The 17,757-nt window shown below is 31.3% G+C and overlaps 1 protein-coding gene across 3 annotated transcripts; it reads right to left on the minus strand.

Annotated features, from left to right (window-relative positions):
* Positions 1-807: 807 nt before the first annotated feature.
* Positions 808-17,487, minus strand: LOC145741751 (NFX1-type zinc finger-containing protein 1-like). Of its 3 annotated transcripts, none has more exons than XM_082559398.1 (28): positions 17,296-17,487; positions 16,815-16,897; positions 16,231-16,320; positions 14,263-14,378; positions 12,798-12,882; positions 12,516-12,626; positions 12,092-12,199; positions 11,504-11,699; positions 10,904-11,094; positions 10,098-10,238; positions 9,604-9,684; positions 9,381-9,458; positions 9,096-9,176; positions 8,591-8,668; positions 7,927-7,998; positions 7,732-7,788; positions 7,117-7,279; positions 6,402-6,594; positions 5,681-5,860; positions 4,627-4,860; positions 4,354-4,453; positions 3,857-3,987; positions 3,604-3,693; positions 3,107-3,260; positions 2,841-2,956; positions 2,603-2,692; positions 2,132-2,196; positions 808-1,859 (listed from the first exon to the last, which is right to left on the minus strand). In XM_082559398.1, exons 1-28 carry the CDS (start codon positions 17,412-17,414, stop codon positions 1,328-1,330), a joined length of 3,735 nt encoding a protein of 1,244 aa, XP_082415524.1. In that variant the 5' UTR covers positions 17,415-17,487; the 3' UTR covers positions 808-1,327. The 3 variants fall into 3 exon arrangements, with proteins under 3 accessions (XP_082415524.1, XP_082415525.1, XP_082415526.1); XM_082559400.1 differs by having other exon boundaries at positions 1,716-2,018; XM_082559399.1 differs by lacking the exon at positions 12,092-12,199.
* Between the last annotated feature and the right edge of the window lie 270 nt (positions 17,488-17,757).

The raw sequence follows: 17,757 nt of genomic DNA on the forward strand, positions 1-17,757 counted from the left end.
AAAATTTGTTTTAGCTTAATTTTGTTTATATGTATAATTCTACTAAATTAATTTAACAGAAGACGTAACTTTCTTAATGTTATTAACAAAAACGTTCGAAAAACCCAGAACAAAACAAACCCATCTGCTCAATAACTCAACGTTGTTTACAATTTTCTCAGTGTTACCAAATTATTTTTTAGTGTGTCATAACTTTAAACCAATTTTATTTTGCCCAATGTTTAACTTTAGTATACTGAGTATTCGATTAAAAAACTAACTTTAAAAAAAATTTAACAATTTACATAAAACAAAATATAAAAAACGTTTTTGTTGTTCAGTTAGTAACAGTGGCATATGGTTCGATTCCCACTGCTTCCACTCATTAGTGACCTTTAGTAAGACACTGTCGATTGTAATAACGCTTGTTAAGCCTAAAAACTAATCAATAAGATAGTAATCTACCAGATTAATAATATCCCAAGGTTTTATGGGCTTGAGACTAGTACCGGATAACAAGCGTTACCCCAAGTTTAAGCTCTATAGTCGACTTTTTTTTAATCAAGAACACATATGTCAATTAAAACAGTAAATTTTTTATATAAAAAATATATATTTTTTGGAAAATGAAGAAATTAAAATATACATTTGATTAAAAAGATAAGAAACTCGATAGAAATACTTTTAAAAACATTGCAAATTTTCTATTTAAAGTGATAAAAAAGTTTAATTAAAAAAACACTACAAAAATTACTAAAACAAATTTAAATAACTAAATAATTTAAAAAATAATTATTTTAATAATAAAAAATGTTATAAATACACTTCTATGCATAATCAAAATTATACAAAACTAAAAAATACACTTAACAGTTAATGTCATTTAATTTTAGTACATTAAAAGATGGTGTAATATACGTAAAAAAAACAATTTTTTTGCAAGATTGGATTTTCATAGCCATGGCTAAAACATAAAAAAGAATTTAAAAATCTAAAATTGAACTTTAGTGCCATTACTATGGCCATTAACAAGTTTTTTGTTGTCAAATTTTTTAGGTATTAATTTTACTTTCAAGGAATTTTGAAGTTGATTTTGAACCTGTAGGGATTTTGCTGTTACCTTGATAGCCTCTTTACAAGACGTTGTAGATGGAGTTAAGGCAGTACCATTAGATGTCTTTATTGTTGTAGGTATAGATTTTTGCATTACTGTTAGAGATTTTGCATGGCTGCCTTTAGTAGAATTTGAAGGCTTGTTTAATTTTTTTGAATTTGGACTTTTTTTAGAAACCACAGTAGATGAAGAAACGGAATGTGATTGCACAGCATTTGCTTTAAGAATACTTGGTTAATTTTTCTTTGAAGATGGTGTTAAAACAGAATTACTATTTATCGGTGTGCTTGTACCACTTATGAGACCACTTTTTGCTGACTTTAACAAACCATTCGTTAACTCTTGTACTTGTGCTGCATTTTTTACTGAAGCAGAACTAGATTTCTTCTGTGAAATTAAACAATTTACTTTTGTTAAACTCTTGGCAGCATTTGCTTGATTTTGCTTAGGTGATGTTGCTGTCTTGTTAGAAACTTCATTGCCAGACAAAACAGATTTAGATCGCGTTGGTTTGCTTTGACTTATTTCTGATGAACTTTGTAAACTGTTTTTGTCTTTTTTCTTTGGAGTTTTTATAGTTTTGTTGGAAACTCCATTGCTTAAAGAATTAGGGTTAGATTGTTTGGGCAAACTTGATAAGACCTTGTCATTGTTTTGTTCTGGTATGACGGCTATTTTGTTTGAAACCTTATTATCAAAAAGAACAACATTGGAAGTGTTTGGTGTATTAGGTTTGTTAGTGCAATTCCCTTGTAATTTTGTCGTCCTGTTAGTATTTTTTTAACAAAACAACAGTATTAAAAAGTCACAGTGAATTTAAATAATCATGATCATTTTTTGCTGAATTAAAAAAGTTATTTGGTTGTCTATGTTTTTGTATGAAAAGAATTAATTGCTGTTGAAGAATTAGATGATATTGTTTTTTCTGAAATGTAAAATTAGATTCTGATGAGGATTTAATATTTAGAATAAGGTGATTTTGTCATTGTACTGATGCAGAATTATATACAACCAAAAGGTTAAGTACTGGATCATTACCTATTCCTTGATTGCTTCTTACTTCTTTTTTTACCTATTTCCAGTTTGCCTAACCGCTCGGTAAGCTGTAAAGTGTGAAAGAGACATTTCATTGAATATTTTGCTTTGTCATTTACACAAACAGGCTATTAAGTTGGCTTCGTTTAGTTAAGATTAAATTAAACCGGCAGCATGGTGTAGTGGCAAAAACACTTGCTACACCACACATGAGGTTCTGGGTTTAATCCCCACTGCTCCCATGCTGTAGCGCCCTTAAAGAAGGCGCTGTAAACGGTATGAACTCCTGCTGAGCCAGCACTTAATCAGCAGCATAATTATCGGGCAATTATAATCTATAATATCCCAAACTGCCACAGGCAACTCGAGACTGTGTCGGAGTAACTGATGTTACTCTATGTTTAAGTCGCGCATTCGACTTTCCCACATCGAGGATAAAAATATATAAAAAAAAATCAGAATGTAAAAAATTACCTGGTCATTTTGCAAGCATTCAGCACATTCTTTTTTTGTTAAATCTGTACAACAGGCCACCTCTATGAAATGCTTACAATCAGGATGTTTCTAAATAAAAATTAACAATACATCCTACCCATAAAATGCTTTAAAATAAAAAAAAGTTTTAAGAATAATGTATGCAAACTCTTTTAATTTTAATAGTACAATTTCTCATAGTTCTTTTTTTTTTTTTTATTAAATATAAACAAGTTACCTTTTTACATAACTTCTTACACTTGAGATTTTTATGGACTTTATCATTAGGATGGCATTTTTGTGGACATTTATGTCCACATTTTAAAGAGACTTGGCAATTTCTGTCACAGCCACCTTCAATAAAAAAATTCATAAATTTTATCAACCAAAAAAAAACACACAACACAACTAAAATTTATTATTATAATGCAGTATAAATTACCAAATAATTATAAAAACTACCTGCTAAAACATATATTATCATGCAAAAAACAATGAACATACCTTCTGGAAAAGCAAGAAAATCTTCAGCTGTTTTTGCTAGCTTGTTATATTTAGGATGTTTAACACAATGTAAAAATAAACTCTCTCCAATGGAATTTTTAGTCTCCAAGTGTTTAACAATGTTCTTCCAGAAATTGCTGTTCGTTTTAATTTTCTAAAATGTAAAGATGATTGTTTTTTAAATTTCTTAGTGATAAAATGTCCTGGGACCATTGATCATTTTAAATGTTAATTATTAATGTTATGACATTTAAAAATAGAGTTAGGACTTCACAAGTTTTTCTTCATCTTTTTACTAAAACATTTAGTAACTTATATTAAACAACCAAGGCTTATTTTTTAGTTTTGGACATTATTGAGTTATTACATTTCTGATTACATTGAATTTAGGAATATTCAAAAGTTAGTTCTATAGCATCTTACTAACCATGACTTTTTATATGGTATTGATAATAATAGAATATATCTTGTGAAAAAACAAAAATGTAAGTACTTACATCAAAATCGCCAATGCAATAAAAACCTTGTTTGGCTCTAGATAGAGCAACACAAACACGATTTATTATTTTCAAGAATCCAATATTGCCCTAAAATCATAAAAAAATTACATAAAATCTCAATCAATATCCAAACTTTTTAAAACATGTTTAAACTGGCAACTACTTAAACATAGTCTTTTATAATAACTACAAGGTATTTTATTTATAAATAAATTAAATAGTTGTATAAACAAATACAAATTTTCAAGACCTGGGCATTACTTCTGACAAGAGAGAGAAGAATTATTTCATTTTCTTCACCTTGGTAATTATCAATAGTGGTTGATTTGACATTAGTTAAGCCATACTTGGGTAGAACATCATCAAATAACCTAACTTGGCCTTAAAAAGAAAAATAGAAATTCAATTTGGTTAATTTGGTGTTTTTGTGGAGTAACCATTTATTTAAGCGGCAGTGTGGTGTAGTGGAAGAACACTTTCTACACCACACATAAGGTCGTGAGTTCGATCTCCAATGACCCAGTCTCAAGTTGCCTGTGGCAGTTGGGATATTATAGATAATAATTGCCCGATAAATATGCTGCTGAATAAGTGCTGGCTCAGCAGGAGTTCGTACTGTTTATAGTGCCTTACTCAAGGGCGCTACAGCATGAGAGCAGTGGGGTTTGAACCCACGACTTCATGTGTGGTGTAGCAAGTGTTCTTACCACTACACCATGCTGCCGGTTATTATTACATTAAATGTACCTCTATATCCAGAAAGAATAGTGATCTCATATTGTTTGTAACCTTGACGAATTAAATGTCTACATAAGGCACAAAGAAACTCCACTTCATGTGCATTCGTCTAAACAAAAAGCAACTTTTAGAAATTTTGAAAAAAAAAGTTGATCAACAATGTGTTGAATTAGACTTCAAAAGACATTGTCATATTTTTTTAACCAAAAGTAGTTTGTCCTATTAAAAAAATATGGCATGCAATAATAACCAAATTATAAAAATTCTTAATTTTTAACTTACTTTGCTTGTGCCATCATCCGAACTCTCTTCTTTTGTATGTTTAATAAAAAACACATTATTATTTGTCAGTTTTCCATTCTTCTTTGTTTTTTTCATTCCCATTACATCTTCATAATCCTTAACATTGTTATTGTCAATCAATTTCTTGTAGATGTTGAGACGTAATAAGTCAGCAATTTCTGGCCTCATTCTATGCTGCAAACTCAACTGGAAGAATGGCAACTTGTTGTTGATCTAAAATATTATAAAATTTAAATAAAAAAAAACAAAATATGGATAGGTATACAGTGTTATGTAGTTGAAACATTTTTTTTATATATATCTTTATCCTCGGTGTGGGAATGTCGAATGCGCGGCCTAAACCTAAAGTAACATCCGTTACTCCGACCTAGTCCCGAGTTTATATTTGCCTGGTAACTATGCTGCTGATTAAGTGCTGGCTCAGCAGGAGTTTATACCGTTTATAGCGCCTTACTCAAAGGCATTACCGCAGTGGGGATTAAACCCACAACCTCATGGTAATGTAGCAAGTGTTTCTACCACTACACCATGCTGCCGGTCCCTTGTTTCACAACAAAAAGTTCTTGGTTTAATATCTATAGCTTGCTTGTCATAGCATTCCTTGGTTAGATATTAAAGGTATTTAGTACTGGGACATAATCAATTTCGAAGTAAATAATTAGATAACATCTTGTCAATAACATCTAAAAACTCTATCAAAAACAACTCAATAATAGTCGGAACACTTGGTTTACCAAATGAGTTTTGTGGTTCAATCCCTACTGCTCTCATGCCGTAACACCCTTGAATAAGGCTATATAAACAGTTTAAACTATTACTGAGCCAACCCTAATTTAGCAGAAATTATTAGGCAATTATAATCTGTAATATCCTAAACTGCCATAAGCAACTTGAGACTGGGTCAGGGTTACAAATGTAAATCTATGTTTACGTCGCAAAGTCGACTTTCATTTCAAAATGCTAAGTTTGGGCTAAATAGTTTCCGAATCAAAAATAAAAAAGCAAAAATAATGAAAAAAAATTAAAAAATTACCAATCGTTCAAAGAGTGAAATATCAAGGTTGTAATTTCTAGCAAGTTCGTAAACATTGGTTTTTGGTTTAAGTTGTTGGTGATCACCAATAAGAATAAGATGTTCAGTAGATTTTGGAATTGCTGTGACGATATGAGCTTCTAGAACTTCTGCTGCCTCTTCTACTATCACTATTTTGATCTAGATTTTAATAGTAAAAATAATGTTTTCTTACAGTTTTTTATGTATCATCCAAAGCAAATGATAACTAGCAGCGTAGTGTGGTAGTAACAACACTTGCTACACCACAATGAAGTTGTGAGTTCAATCCCCACTGCTCTCATGCTGTAGCGTCCTCGAGCAAAGCGCTATAAACAGTATAAACCCCTGCTGAGCCAGCACTTAATCAGCAACATAATTACTGGGCAATTATAATCTATAATATCCCAAATTGCTAAAGGCAACTTAAGACTGGATCGGAGTAACTGATGTTACTCTATGTTTAGGTTGCACATTCGACCTTCCCACATCGAGGATAAGGATATACACAAAAAAATTATGTTAATTTTACTAACAAAGTAAAGGTTGTAATAATAAAAAATATAAAGCATAAAAAGCAAATTATGTTCAAGAGTTTAATTTAAAAAAGATAAACTCATTGTTAATCTAATACTCATACATTGCCCATCTAAAGCCAAAATACCTAATAACATATTGAAGCAATGACATCAACAATACTTACATTTAATTGATTAATGATATGCCTGTTCTTTACAGCACCTGTAGTGGTCATTCCTATTACTTTAGCCTTGGACAGAATACCTTTAGCTTCATCATCTTTGATATCAATCACTTCTTCACGGCTTTCACTGTATTCTAGCTCTTGCTCATAAATTTTTTCCATAAGTTTGGGATGTATTCTTTGTTTCCAAAGCCTAGGTAGAAATATAGTTAAAACATTTTACCAGCACTAAGGTAGTCCTGGGTTTTGTTTTTTTCCGTATATATCTTTATTCTCGATGTGGGAAAGTTAAATGCGTGACCTAAACATAGAGTAACATCAGTTACTCCGACCCAGTCTCGAGTTTCCTGTGGCAGTTTGGGATATTATAGATAATAATTGCTTGATAATTATGCTGCTGATTAAGTGCTGGTCCAGCAGGAGTTTATACCGTTTATAGCGCCTTACTTAAGGGCGCTACAGCATGAGATCAGTAGGGATTGAACCCACGACCTCATGTGTGGTGTAGCAAGTGTTCTTACCACTACACCACGCTGCTGGTCAACCTTACACTTAGTTAGAAGTAATATTTTAATCTATGATTATGCCATAAAGTAAGCTAATCTTTCAAATAAGAATAAATAAGGATAAATATTAAGTTAAACAATAAGTTTAAAAAAATTACTGCCTACATATCCTTACAGTAATTTAAACAAAATTAAAGAAAACTAGTTACCTATATAATCTCCATCTATTCTTCATAGAAATCGAGTAAATTGATTTGATTTTTTCCTCTTCCAAATCAGTCATTATTGTGTTTTTACCTGTAGGGACAATGCTTTCTTTTTGATTTTGAAAATACCTCATTTTTTCCTTTTTAACTATTTCGTGAATTTCTTCTAAAAAAAATAAAAAAATTTGCATTTTATTAAACTTGAAAAGCCCACAAAGCATAAATTATAAATTTATATAGATATTTTAAATAATGTATTACTTTGTTTTAAGTATTACCTTTTTTATTATTAAATTTTTAAGATATTTTTTTTTGTATATATCTTAATCCTCGATGTGGGAAAGTCGAATGCGCGACTTAAACATAGAGTAACATCAGTTACTCAGTCTTGAGTTGCCTGTGACAGTTTGGAATATTATAGATAATAATTGCTTGATAATTATGCTGCTGATTAAGAGTTGGCTCAGCAGGAGTTTATAACTTATAGCGCCTTACTCAAGAGCGCTACAGCATGAGATCAGTGGGGATTGAAACCACGACCTCATGTATGGTGTAGCAAGTGTTCTTAACACTACACCATGCTACCAGTTTAATAACATTTATTATATATTAAATTACCTTCACCAGGCCGTGTTGATATTGTAACTTTGTTTCGAAATTTTTTACCTTTGTACTCTAGTAATAAATATATAAAAATATCAATTTATTAATTTAAAAAAACAAAATACTTCAAACTATATTAGCTTTCACAACAAGAAAAAAAGATAAAAATAATACTACTTTCAGGCATGATAGGTTACACACAGATCTTACCATCTTTTCTTGCTTTAACCCAACTGAACATGGTTTCGACCCTATCTTGTTTGTTTTTGATAAGATTTGCATCTACATAACAATCAAATATAAGTTACAAATACACTTAAATTTTGAAGTAAATATATAAAATAGGATAACCTCCAATGCTGTGACTTAGTCTTACAATGGATTTGACAACTAAGGGTACGACAGCGTGGTGTAGTGGTAAGAACACTTGCTACACCACACATGAGGTTGTAGGTTCAATCCCCACTGCTCTCATGCTGTAGCACCCTTAAGTAAGGTGCTATAAGCGTGGTGTAGCGGTAAGAACACTTGCTACACCACACATAAGAAAGAGTGGGTTCAATCCCCACTGCTCTTATGCTGCAGCGCCCTTAAGTAAGGCGCTATAAACGGTATGAACTCCTGCTGAGCCAGCACTTAATCAGCAGCATAATTATCGAACAATTATATTCTACATAATATCCCAAACTGCCACAGGCAACTCAAGACTGGGTCAGGGTAACTGATGTTACTCTATGTTTAAGTCGCGCATTCGACTTTCCCACATCGAGGATAAAGATATAAAAAAAATTCTATGTCTTATGTTAGGATAAAAACTATTAAGTTTTAATAGGATTTATTTTTAAAAACACTTGTTAAAATTAATTGAGTTTACCAGTTACATAAGCAGCACATTTTAACTCTGTATTTAAAACTGTTGGTTGCTCATTTGTTAAAAATTCCCCAACAACATCTAAAATAAAATCCACTTAAATATATACTATACGGTCAATCTGTTTTTAAATAAAACTTAAAATTCTTGACATAAATATGTAATGGTTGTTGCTATCGTTAACAACAACATATCCTTGGGTTGCCTTTGGCAGTTTAGGATATTAAAGTTTGTAATTGCTGGATAATAAAACTGCTGATAAGTTGGCGCAGCAGGAATTTATACTGTTTATGGTGCCTTACTTAAGGGTTTCACAACAGGAATCAGTCTAGATCGAACCCAGAATCTCATGTAGTAAAGCCATGTGTTTTAACCACTACACCAGGCTGCTGTTATTGACCATTTATTGTAAATTTGTAAATAAATGATTGAATAAGACCAAGTTAAGTGCAGTTATTTCCTTCACTTAGACACAGCAAAAAACCCTAACTAAGGCAATAATACAAACCTTCAATAAAATGATTATCTTTTGAGTTAGAAGAAGAATTAGTCTTCAAATGTTTAAGAATAATTTCCATGTCCATTTTTCCTAATAAAAACAAAGTTTATTTGTTAAAGTTTTAGCCAGTAAAAAATTTAAAATCAACTATAGGATATTAAAATAAAACACCAGTTAAAGCATGGTAGTTAAGGTATTTGGCAACAGAAAATCCTTAGTTGTTCCTTACTGTTTAAAAAAACACTTATCCAATCAAAGTAAAATATTAAAAATAAGCCATACAATACAACATACCAGTGCACTTAATTGCTGAGATGATTTCAGTGGCCTCATAGTCTTTTAATAAAGGAGCACACCATTTAATCAAAGTTTCTGTAAAAGATCAAAAAAAATTTCACGTCAACAAATAAATAAATTTATACAAAAACAAGCACCATAGACTTAAAATTTAGAAATGTATTTTTCAACCAAAAGTGATAATTTATTTAAACAAAGTATAACAGAACAATTAACAAACCATCTACAATATAAGAACATGTTTCCATTATTTGTGCAGATAGATCATTAATTCCTAACCAGGAGAAAATGTCCTTATTTTCTAAATAAAATACAACTCAAGATTTACATTTACATAGACTACACTTAATTTACCACCTATGAGATAGTACCGGCGGTGTGGTGTAATGGTAAAAACACTTGCTACACCACACATGAGGTCGTGGGTTCAATCCCTACTGATCTCATGCAGTAGCACCCTTGACTAAGGCCCTATAAACGGTACGAACTCCTGCTCCTGCTCACTTAATCAGCAGCATAATTATCGGGCAATTGTAATCTATATAATATCCCAAACTACCACAGGCACTTTGAGGCTGGGTCAGAATAACTAATGTTACTCTATGTTTAGGTCGCGCATTCGACTTTTCCACATCAAGGATAAAGATATATACAAAAAAAAATGATTTTAAGGCTAGTCTTTTATATTTAAAAACAAAAAGTTGAAAAAATTACTTCCGAAAGGATAACTAAATTGTTTCATAATTTCTTTTGGAATAACTTCCGATAATTTATCAGGAAGAATAATTTTTGAATCTCGATTTTCCAATGTTGTTGTCTTATCAGCTATGGGATCTTTTAATTCGTAGTGAGCTTCTACAAAAATTTTATAACAAAATAGCAAAAAGTTAACTTAAATTTGTTTTGTTGACATAAAGAAGTTTAAACACTTGATTTTTTTTTGTATATATCTTTATCCTCGATGTGGGAAAGTCGAATGCGCGACTTAAACATAGGGTAACAACTGTTACTCCGACCCAGTCTCGAGTTGCCTTCAGCAGTTTGGAATATTATAGATTATAATTGCCTGGTAATTATGCTGCTCATTAAGTGCTGGCACAGCAGGAGTTCGTACCGTTTATAACGCCTTACTCAAGGACGGTACAACATAAGGGCAGTGGGGACTGAACCCACAACCTCATGGTGGTGCGGCAAGTGTTCTTACCACTACACCACGCTGCCATTTACTACAATCTGGTTATGTTCTGGGTTTGATCTCCACTGTTTCCATTCTAAATCACCCTTGAGTAATGCCGTGGAAATAGTATAAACTAATGCTGAACCAATAAACAGATTAATTATCAGGCAAATATATCAATAATATCCCCAACTGCAAAAGTTAACTAAAGACTTGGTCAGGACCACAAATTTTACTAAATGTTTAGGTTGTGAATGTGTTTACATCCTACATTAAAGATAAACAAATACTGAATAGAAATTAAATATAAAAGCAATATAACTGATACTAAGATGGTACTTACTTATAATTTCCTTTGTTTGCCATTTTCTTTTGCCTTGCCTTAACTGATTTAATGTCAAATTTTCAAGCTTTTTGGACTTACAGCCACCCCCCACTCTTACGATATTTCGATCGAATTTGCAAATTCCTTCTAAGAATTGATCGACTGCATGATTTGTGTAACATACAACCAGAATCGGCACAGGAATTAACCTAAAAATATATATATCCGTTGAACTTTTTAAAACATAGGACTAACAATAACCAGATGTTAAATTATTGATTTTTAAATTCAATATTTTTTATAAATTTATTTATTTCCGATAAAGGAAGGACGACTTCACGACCTAAACATGGAGTAACATCTGTTACCCCAACCAAGTCTTGAGTTGCCTTTGGCAGTTTGGTGGAATAACAAAGATTTTAATTGCCTGTTTATTAAACTGCTGTTTAAATATTGGCTCAGCATGAGTTCATACCATTTCTTGCGCTTTACAAAAGGGTGCTACAGCATAAGAGCAGTAGAAATTGAACCCAGGACCTCATGTAGTAAAGCCAAGTGTTCTGACAACTATACCATGCTACATTTAAAACTTTTTTAAACAAAACTTTTCAAACCAACATTTTTTCAGCATTATGTAGCAACAACTTCATTAACTTGCATCCTAAATAAGTTTTTCCAGTACCGGGAGGTCCTTGTATTAAAGCTAACTTGTTAGTTAAAGCCCCTTGTAGAGCAGTTAACTGGGCTTCATGTAAACCAAGCAACTCTGGCCATTTTTCAATATATCGAACATCAGCATGTATTGATTGAGTACCTATTGACATAAATTTAAAAAAAAAATTGACTTTAAACATATTCAATTAGACATTTGTTAGTACTATTTTTTTGAATATATCTTTATCTTCGATGTGGGAAGGTCGAATGCGCGACCTAAACATAGAGTAACATTAGTTACCCCGACCCAGTCTCAAGTTACCTGTGGCAGTTTGGGATATTAAAGAGATTATAATTGCCTTATAACTGTTCTGCTGATTAAGTGCTGGCTCAGCAGGGGTTCATACCGTTTATATCTGTAAATAAACTATTGCAGCTTACAACTAATGCCAATTTAAAAAAATTTAAAAATTGAACAAATCTAAATCATTATTAATATTCAAACACTTTAAGAGCTAAAGTTTTTTTTATGTTTTAAATATAAATTTTTACCATTTAGTAAGGGAGAAAAGTCTAAGTTATAATTTCTCCAATATGGGGGGAATTTTATCTTCTTATCACATTTAACAATATACTTTTGTAATGGAATTTCTTTCATTTCTAATTAAATAAATAGGTTGTATTACTTTTAATAAAAGTAGATTAAGCTACGCCAGCAGTATGGTGTAGTGGTTAGAACACTTGGCACCACTAAATGAGGTCTGGGGTTCGAAACTTCTGTTGAGCCAATACTTTATCAGGAGTTTTATTATCAGGCAGTTTTTATCTATATTATCTCAAACTGCAAAAGGCAACCCAAGACTAGGTTGGGGTAACTAATGTTACTCTACGCCAAAAATAAATATAAACAAAAGTGTATGCATATTTTTTTATATTTTAGATTTCCAAAATCCCAAGAAATACACTTAAACCTTACCTTGGAGAGCTTCCAAAGTATGAAAACATGATTCAAAAAAAGACGAACTCTGAACGAGTTTATATTTTTTATCCGGATTTATCACGACATTCTGTATGTTTTTCTGTTTTCCTAAAATACAAAAAAAATTTTAAATAAAGAAATGACACTATCCAAAAAGTTTAAATAGTGGAAAGCATATTTAAATATAGGTTAATGTATAAGCAACAACATAAAAGTACATAAAGACAACTAGAGCCTCTAGTTTTTTATTTAAAGTAAATTATAAATGAAAATATTTACCGTTAGGTTCCAAAAATCGAACAGCAAAATGAACATCAATGTTGACAGATTTCTTTTCAAGAATAACAGCAAGTAAAAATTCATTCTGTTTACCAAAAAAATTACTATACTTTAAAATTTATGTAAGATTGTATAAAAATTAATAAAGTAAAGTTAAGTAATTCAGCGTTCATTTGTCTATTTTGACTAAGCGTGGTGTAATGGTAAGAACACTTGCTACACCACACATGAGATTGTGGGTTCAATTCCCACTGCCCTCATGCTGTAGCTTCCTTGAGTAAGACGCTATAAACTTCTGCTGAGCCAGCACTTAATCAGCAGCATATTTACCAGGCAATTATAATCTATATAATATCCCAAACTGCCACGGGCATCTCGAGACTGGATCGAAGTAACTGATGTTACTCTATGTTTAAGTCGCACATTCGACCTTCCCACATGGAGGATAAAGATAAATACAAAAAAAAAAATTAATATTATGTTTTGTCCACCTTAATATCTAATCACAGGTACTAGATATAATTTTAAGTATTGTGACTGTGAGTGTGTTTTTGAGATTGAGTATAGCAAGTGTGTTTTTGAGTGTAAGTATAGTAAGTAAGTTTTAAAGTGTCGGCATAGTAAGTGAGTTTTTAAGTGTGAGTAAAGTAAGTGAGTTTTAAAGCGTAAGCAATGAGTATAGTAAGCTAGCTTTCAAGTGTGAGTATAGTAAGTGAGATTTTGAGTGTGAGAATAGTAAGTGAGTTTTTAAAGTGTCGGCATAGTAAGTGAGTTTTTAAGTGTGAGTAAAGTAAGTGAGTTTTAAAGTGTAAGCAATGAGTATAGTAAGCTAGCTTTCAAGTGTGAGTATAGTAAGTGAGATTTTGAGTGTGAGAATAGTAAGTGAGTTTTTTAAGTGTGAGTATAGTAAGTGAGTTTTTGAGTGTAAGTATAGTAAGTGAGTTTTTAAGTGTAAGTATAGTAAGTGAGATTTTGAGTGTGAGTATAGTAAGTGAGTTTTTTAAGTGTGAGTATAGTAAGTGAGTTTTTGAGTGTAAGTATAGTAAGTGAGTTTTTAAGTGTAAGTATAGTAAGTGAGTTTTTAAGTGTAAGCATAGTTAGTGAGTTTTTTAGTGTAAGCATAGTAAGTGAGTTTTTAAGTGTAAGCATAGTTAGTGAGTTTTTTAGTGTAAGCATAGTAAGTGAGTTTTTAAGTGTAAGCATAGTAAGTGAGTTTTTAAGTGTAAGCATAGTTAGTGAGTTTTTTAGTGTAAGCATAGTAAGTGAGTTTTTAAGTGTAAGCATAGTTAGTGAGTTTTTGAGTGTAAGTATTACTTTGATAACCTTGTCATAATACATAAAAAATGTGTGTGAAAAATTAAATATATTTTGCATGTTTAAAACCAAAACTTTGTTTTTGTTTACATTGTGTGTTGTCAAATAAAATGTTACGTCACTGCGATGCGAGTTAAAATACAAAATTTACCTGAAAGTTATCTGATGATAAGCAAGCCAGCATACCATCCTTTAAATGTCCTGTGTTTAATATAGTTTCTTCCTCTGAACTCAGGTTAACTGGAAATCTGACGCACCAGACGAGATCTATATTTAATAACACAATAGTTATGTCAATACTAGATTTATTTAATAAATAAAATATGGTTCGAAATTATTTGATTATTTTTAACATAAATTTTTATAAATAAAAAAAGATATGCATAAACATTAAAAGAATTATTTTTTAATTCATTTTCGAATTATAGATATTACAAGATATAACCGACCAAAATTTAAAAACCTAATAACAATCATTAAATTTGAATAAACAAACTCCTATTAATTAGTAACAAAAATTATAATTTTAATTTATTTTTGAGTTACTAATATCACGATATACAATTGACAAAAATTTAAAAAATTAACAACAACCTTTAAATCTTAATAAACAAACACCTATTAATTAGTAATTAATGACAAAAATAAAAATTATATTTTATTTTTAAGTTACTAATATCATGATATACAATTGACCAAGATTTAAAAAATTAACAACAACCTTTAAATTTTAATAAACAAACACCTATTAATAAGTAATTAGTAATAAAAATAAAAATTTTAATTCATTTTTGTGTTTGTAATATCATGATATACAATTGACCTAGATTTAAAAAAATAATAACAACCTTTAAATTTTAATAAACAAACACCTATTAATTAGTAATTAGTGATATTTAAATGTCGTAAATAGGAGGTTTGCGATTCGTTAGGATAATAACAAACATACTAAAAATTAAGAACTTTTAGTTTTAAAGAACAAAAGTTATCGTCTTTCAAAATTCTGACTAGAAAGAATAAAAACAATAATAATAATAATAATAATAATAATAAATACACTGACAATAACAATATGTTTCGAAATCTAAGATTTCGAACCATAATAATAATAATACCGCGACCCTGTGACTAACTACGTCACGATACTTGTTGTGAGGCAGACAGGAAGTTTAACGATTGAAACGTTTGAATCGAACTCGGGGATTCCCCTACAGTGATAGATCACATGACAGGGGCCCGGTATGCGATAACTTAGGCCATGTTCATTCATGTGCTAAACACGCCTGGCTGATCAAATACAAGGATTTTTAGACATGCTCGTTAAAGAATTTAAACCAGGACAAAGCAACTGATTTAATGCTCATTGTTCTTTAGGTTGCGCTGGGTTAAAAAACGTAATTACCTCGTGTAACTTTACATGTTAACCAATTTGGCTCAAACATAGTACATTGAATTCGTAATCTTACAATATGTATTTTAATTGGTTAGTACTAAAATACAGGATGCGGGAAGTTGCACAGTGCGTGAAATACCAAGGGCGTATGTAAACGTTAACAAAAAATCGCTGAATGCGGAAAAGGGCGAAATTTTTATACCCTTCCCTAATCTTCTGGCATTTTATAATCGATAGCGCATCATCCCCTGGCCTCTAAAAACAATCCCGCATTATCCTTCAGCCCTTAAAATAATTACAGCACTCATCCCGCAGCAAGGTATAAAAATGCAGTTTCGTCCCGCTTTCCGCGAATTTTGGTTAACCATTACATATGGTCCCGCACTGACCCGCATTCAGTTCTTTTAATTTTGCCCAGCAGCGTGGTGTAGTGGTAAAAACACTTGCTACACCATTATGATGTCGTGGGTTCAATCCCCACTGCTCTCATGCTGTAGCGCCCTTGCGTAAGGCGTTATAAACAGTACAAACTCCTGCCGAGTCAGCACTTAATAAGCAGCATAATTATCGGGCAATTACAATCTATAATATCCCAAACTGCCACAGGCAACTCGAGACTGGGTCGGAGTAACTGATGCTACTCCATGTTTAGGTCGTGCATTCGACCTTTTTACATCGAGTATAAAGATATATAAAAAAAAATTGTTTATATTGATTTTAACTTACCCTCGTGAAAGAATGTTGGTGAAAATATGGTGATATTTTGAAATACGGTCGGGCCAAATTGCAAGGGTGTTCCTGTTTCTTGTTCTTTGACTGATAATATAAATAAAGTAAAGCAAATATTGAACACAACTTAAATATATATTTCTAATGGTGTATTGATAAATTTAGTTTTAATTTTTATTATACAAATGTCTAACATACAAGTTATTTTCGTGATAAGAGTACTTTAAATGGCAATTATATTACATTATAAACGTTAAACTATAGGTGGCATAACAGATAACCCGCAGCGTGGTGTAGTGGTAAGAACACTTATTACACCACACATGAGGTCGTGGGTTCAATCCCCACTGCTTTCATGCTGTAGCGCCCTTGAGTAAGGCGCTATAAACGGTATGAACTCCTGCTGAGCCAGCACTTAATCAGCAGCTTAGTTATTGGGCAAATGTATAATATCTCAAACTGCCAAAGACAACTCTATGTTTAATCTATGTTTAGGTCGTGCATTCGAGGATAATGATATTTAAAAAAAATAATAATATACATTCGTATATACTTAGCTAGGTAAAACATTTAAAACTTACGATATTTTTCAATATCTTCTCTGAGTGGTCTAATCAATTCTTCTCTCATCAAATGATATTGGACATCTATATAATGCTCAGCGCTAAAAAAAACAATAATTTTTAAACTTATTTTACAAGCTAATGGTATTATAAAAAGATCTAGTTGACCAAAATGGCGTTTACGTTTTTAAAGTAATATAAGTAATATTCTGTTGGTTTAAACATTAAGCAAACGGTGCCTTGTCTAAATGCAATAAAAAATTTAAAGAAAAATCAAATGTATAGAAGCCAAAATAGTTAGTAATACTTCTAACAAAAGGGCATGGGTCCAGGTACAAGTTCACTTACAATAGGAAACTTGTACAAGCTATGGGAAATAATATAATGAAAACCTGTTCTTTAAAAGTTAAAGCGGCATTCTATTACTAACTGTAGATTACAATAAAATATCATTTTAATTTATGCTGATTTCTTATTTTTTAAAAGAATTTAAACTTGCCTTTGGTATCTTTTCCAAATTTCATTTTTCCGTAAATACGCATCTTTTTTTAAAATATTTTTTCCAATCGGTAGAATTGGAATATCCTTGACATCTGGTGGTAAGTGTTTGCTATACATAATGGTAGCTATCAATTAATCTTAACAATTTAAAGTACGCCTAAAGTGAACAAACGCAACTGCATAAAACAGATAGACAAACGTACTATTTATACCTAACTAATACACACTGACTATAACGCTGACAAGTATGGAATTTGCCAGTATTTGTTCTAAATAAATTTATTACCTATGTTAACCTACGTCTGACTGACACCTTGAATCATTAGTTATATTAATACCGGTGACTAACTTTGACTTTTATACGCGTTAAGGTCTACTAAAACTGTTTGTTGTGCAAAATGTTAGGGTGGGGATAGTTTTGCTTTTTGTAAAACGTATTTTTGTTACGTGTCTACAGACT

The sequence above is a fragment of the Corella eumyota genome, chromosome 2 (genome assembly GCF_963082875.1).
Source record: "Corella eumyota chromosome 2, kaCorEumy4.1, whole genome shotgun sequence".
Lineage (NCBI taxonomy): Eukaryota > Metazoa > Chordata > Ascidiacea > Phlebobranchia > Corellidae > Corella > Corella eumyota.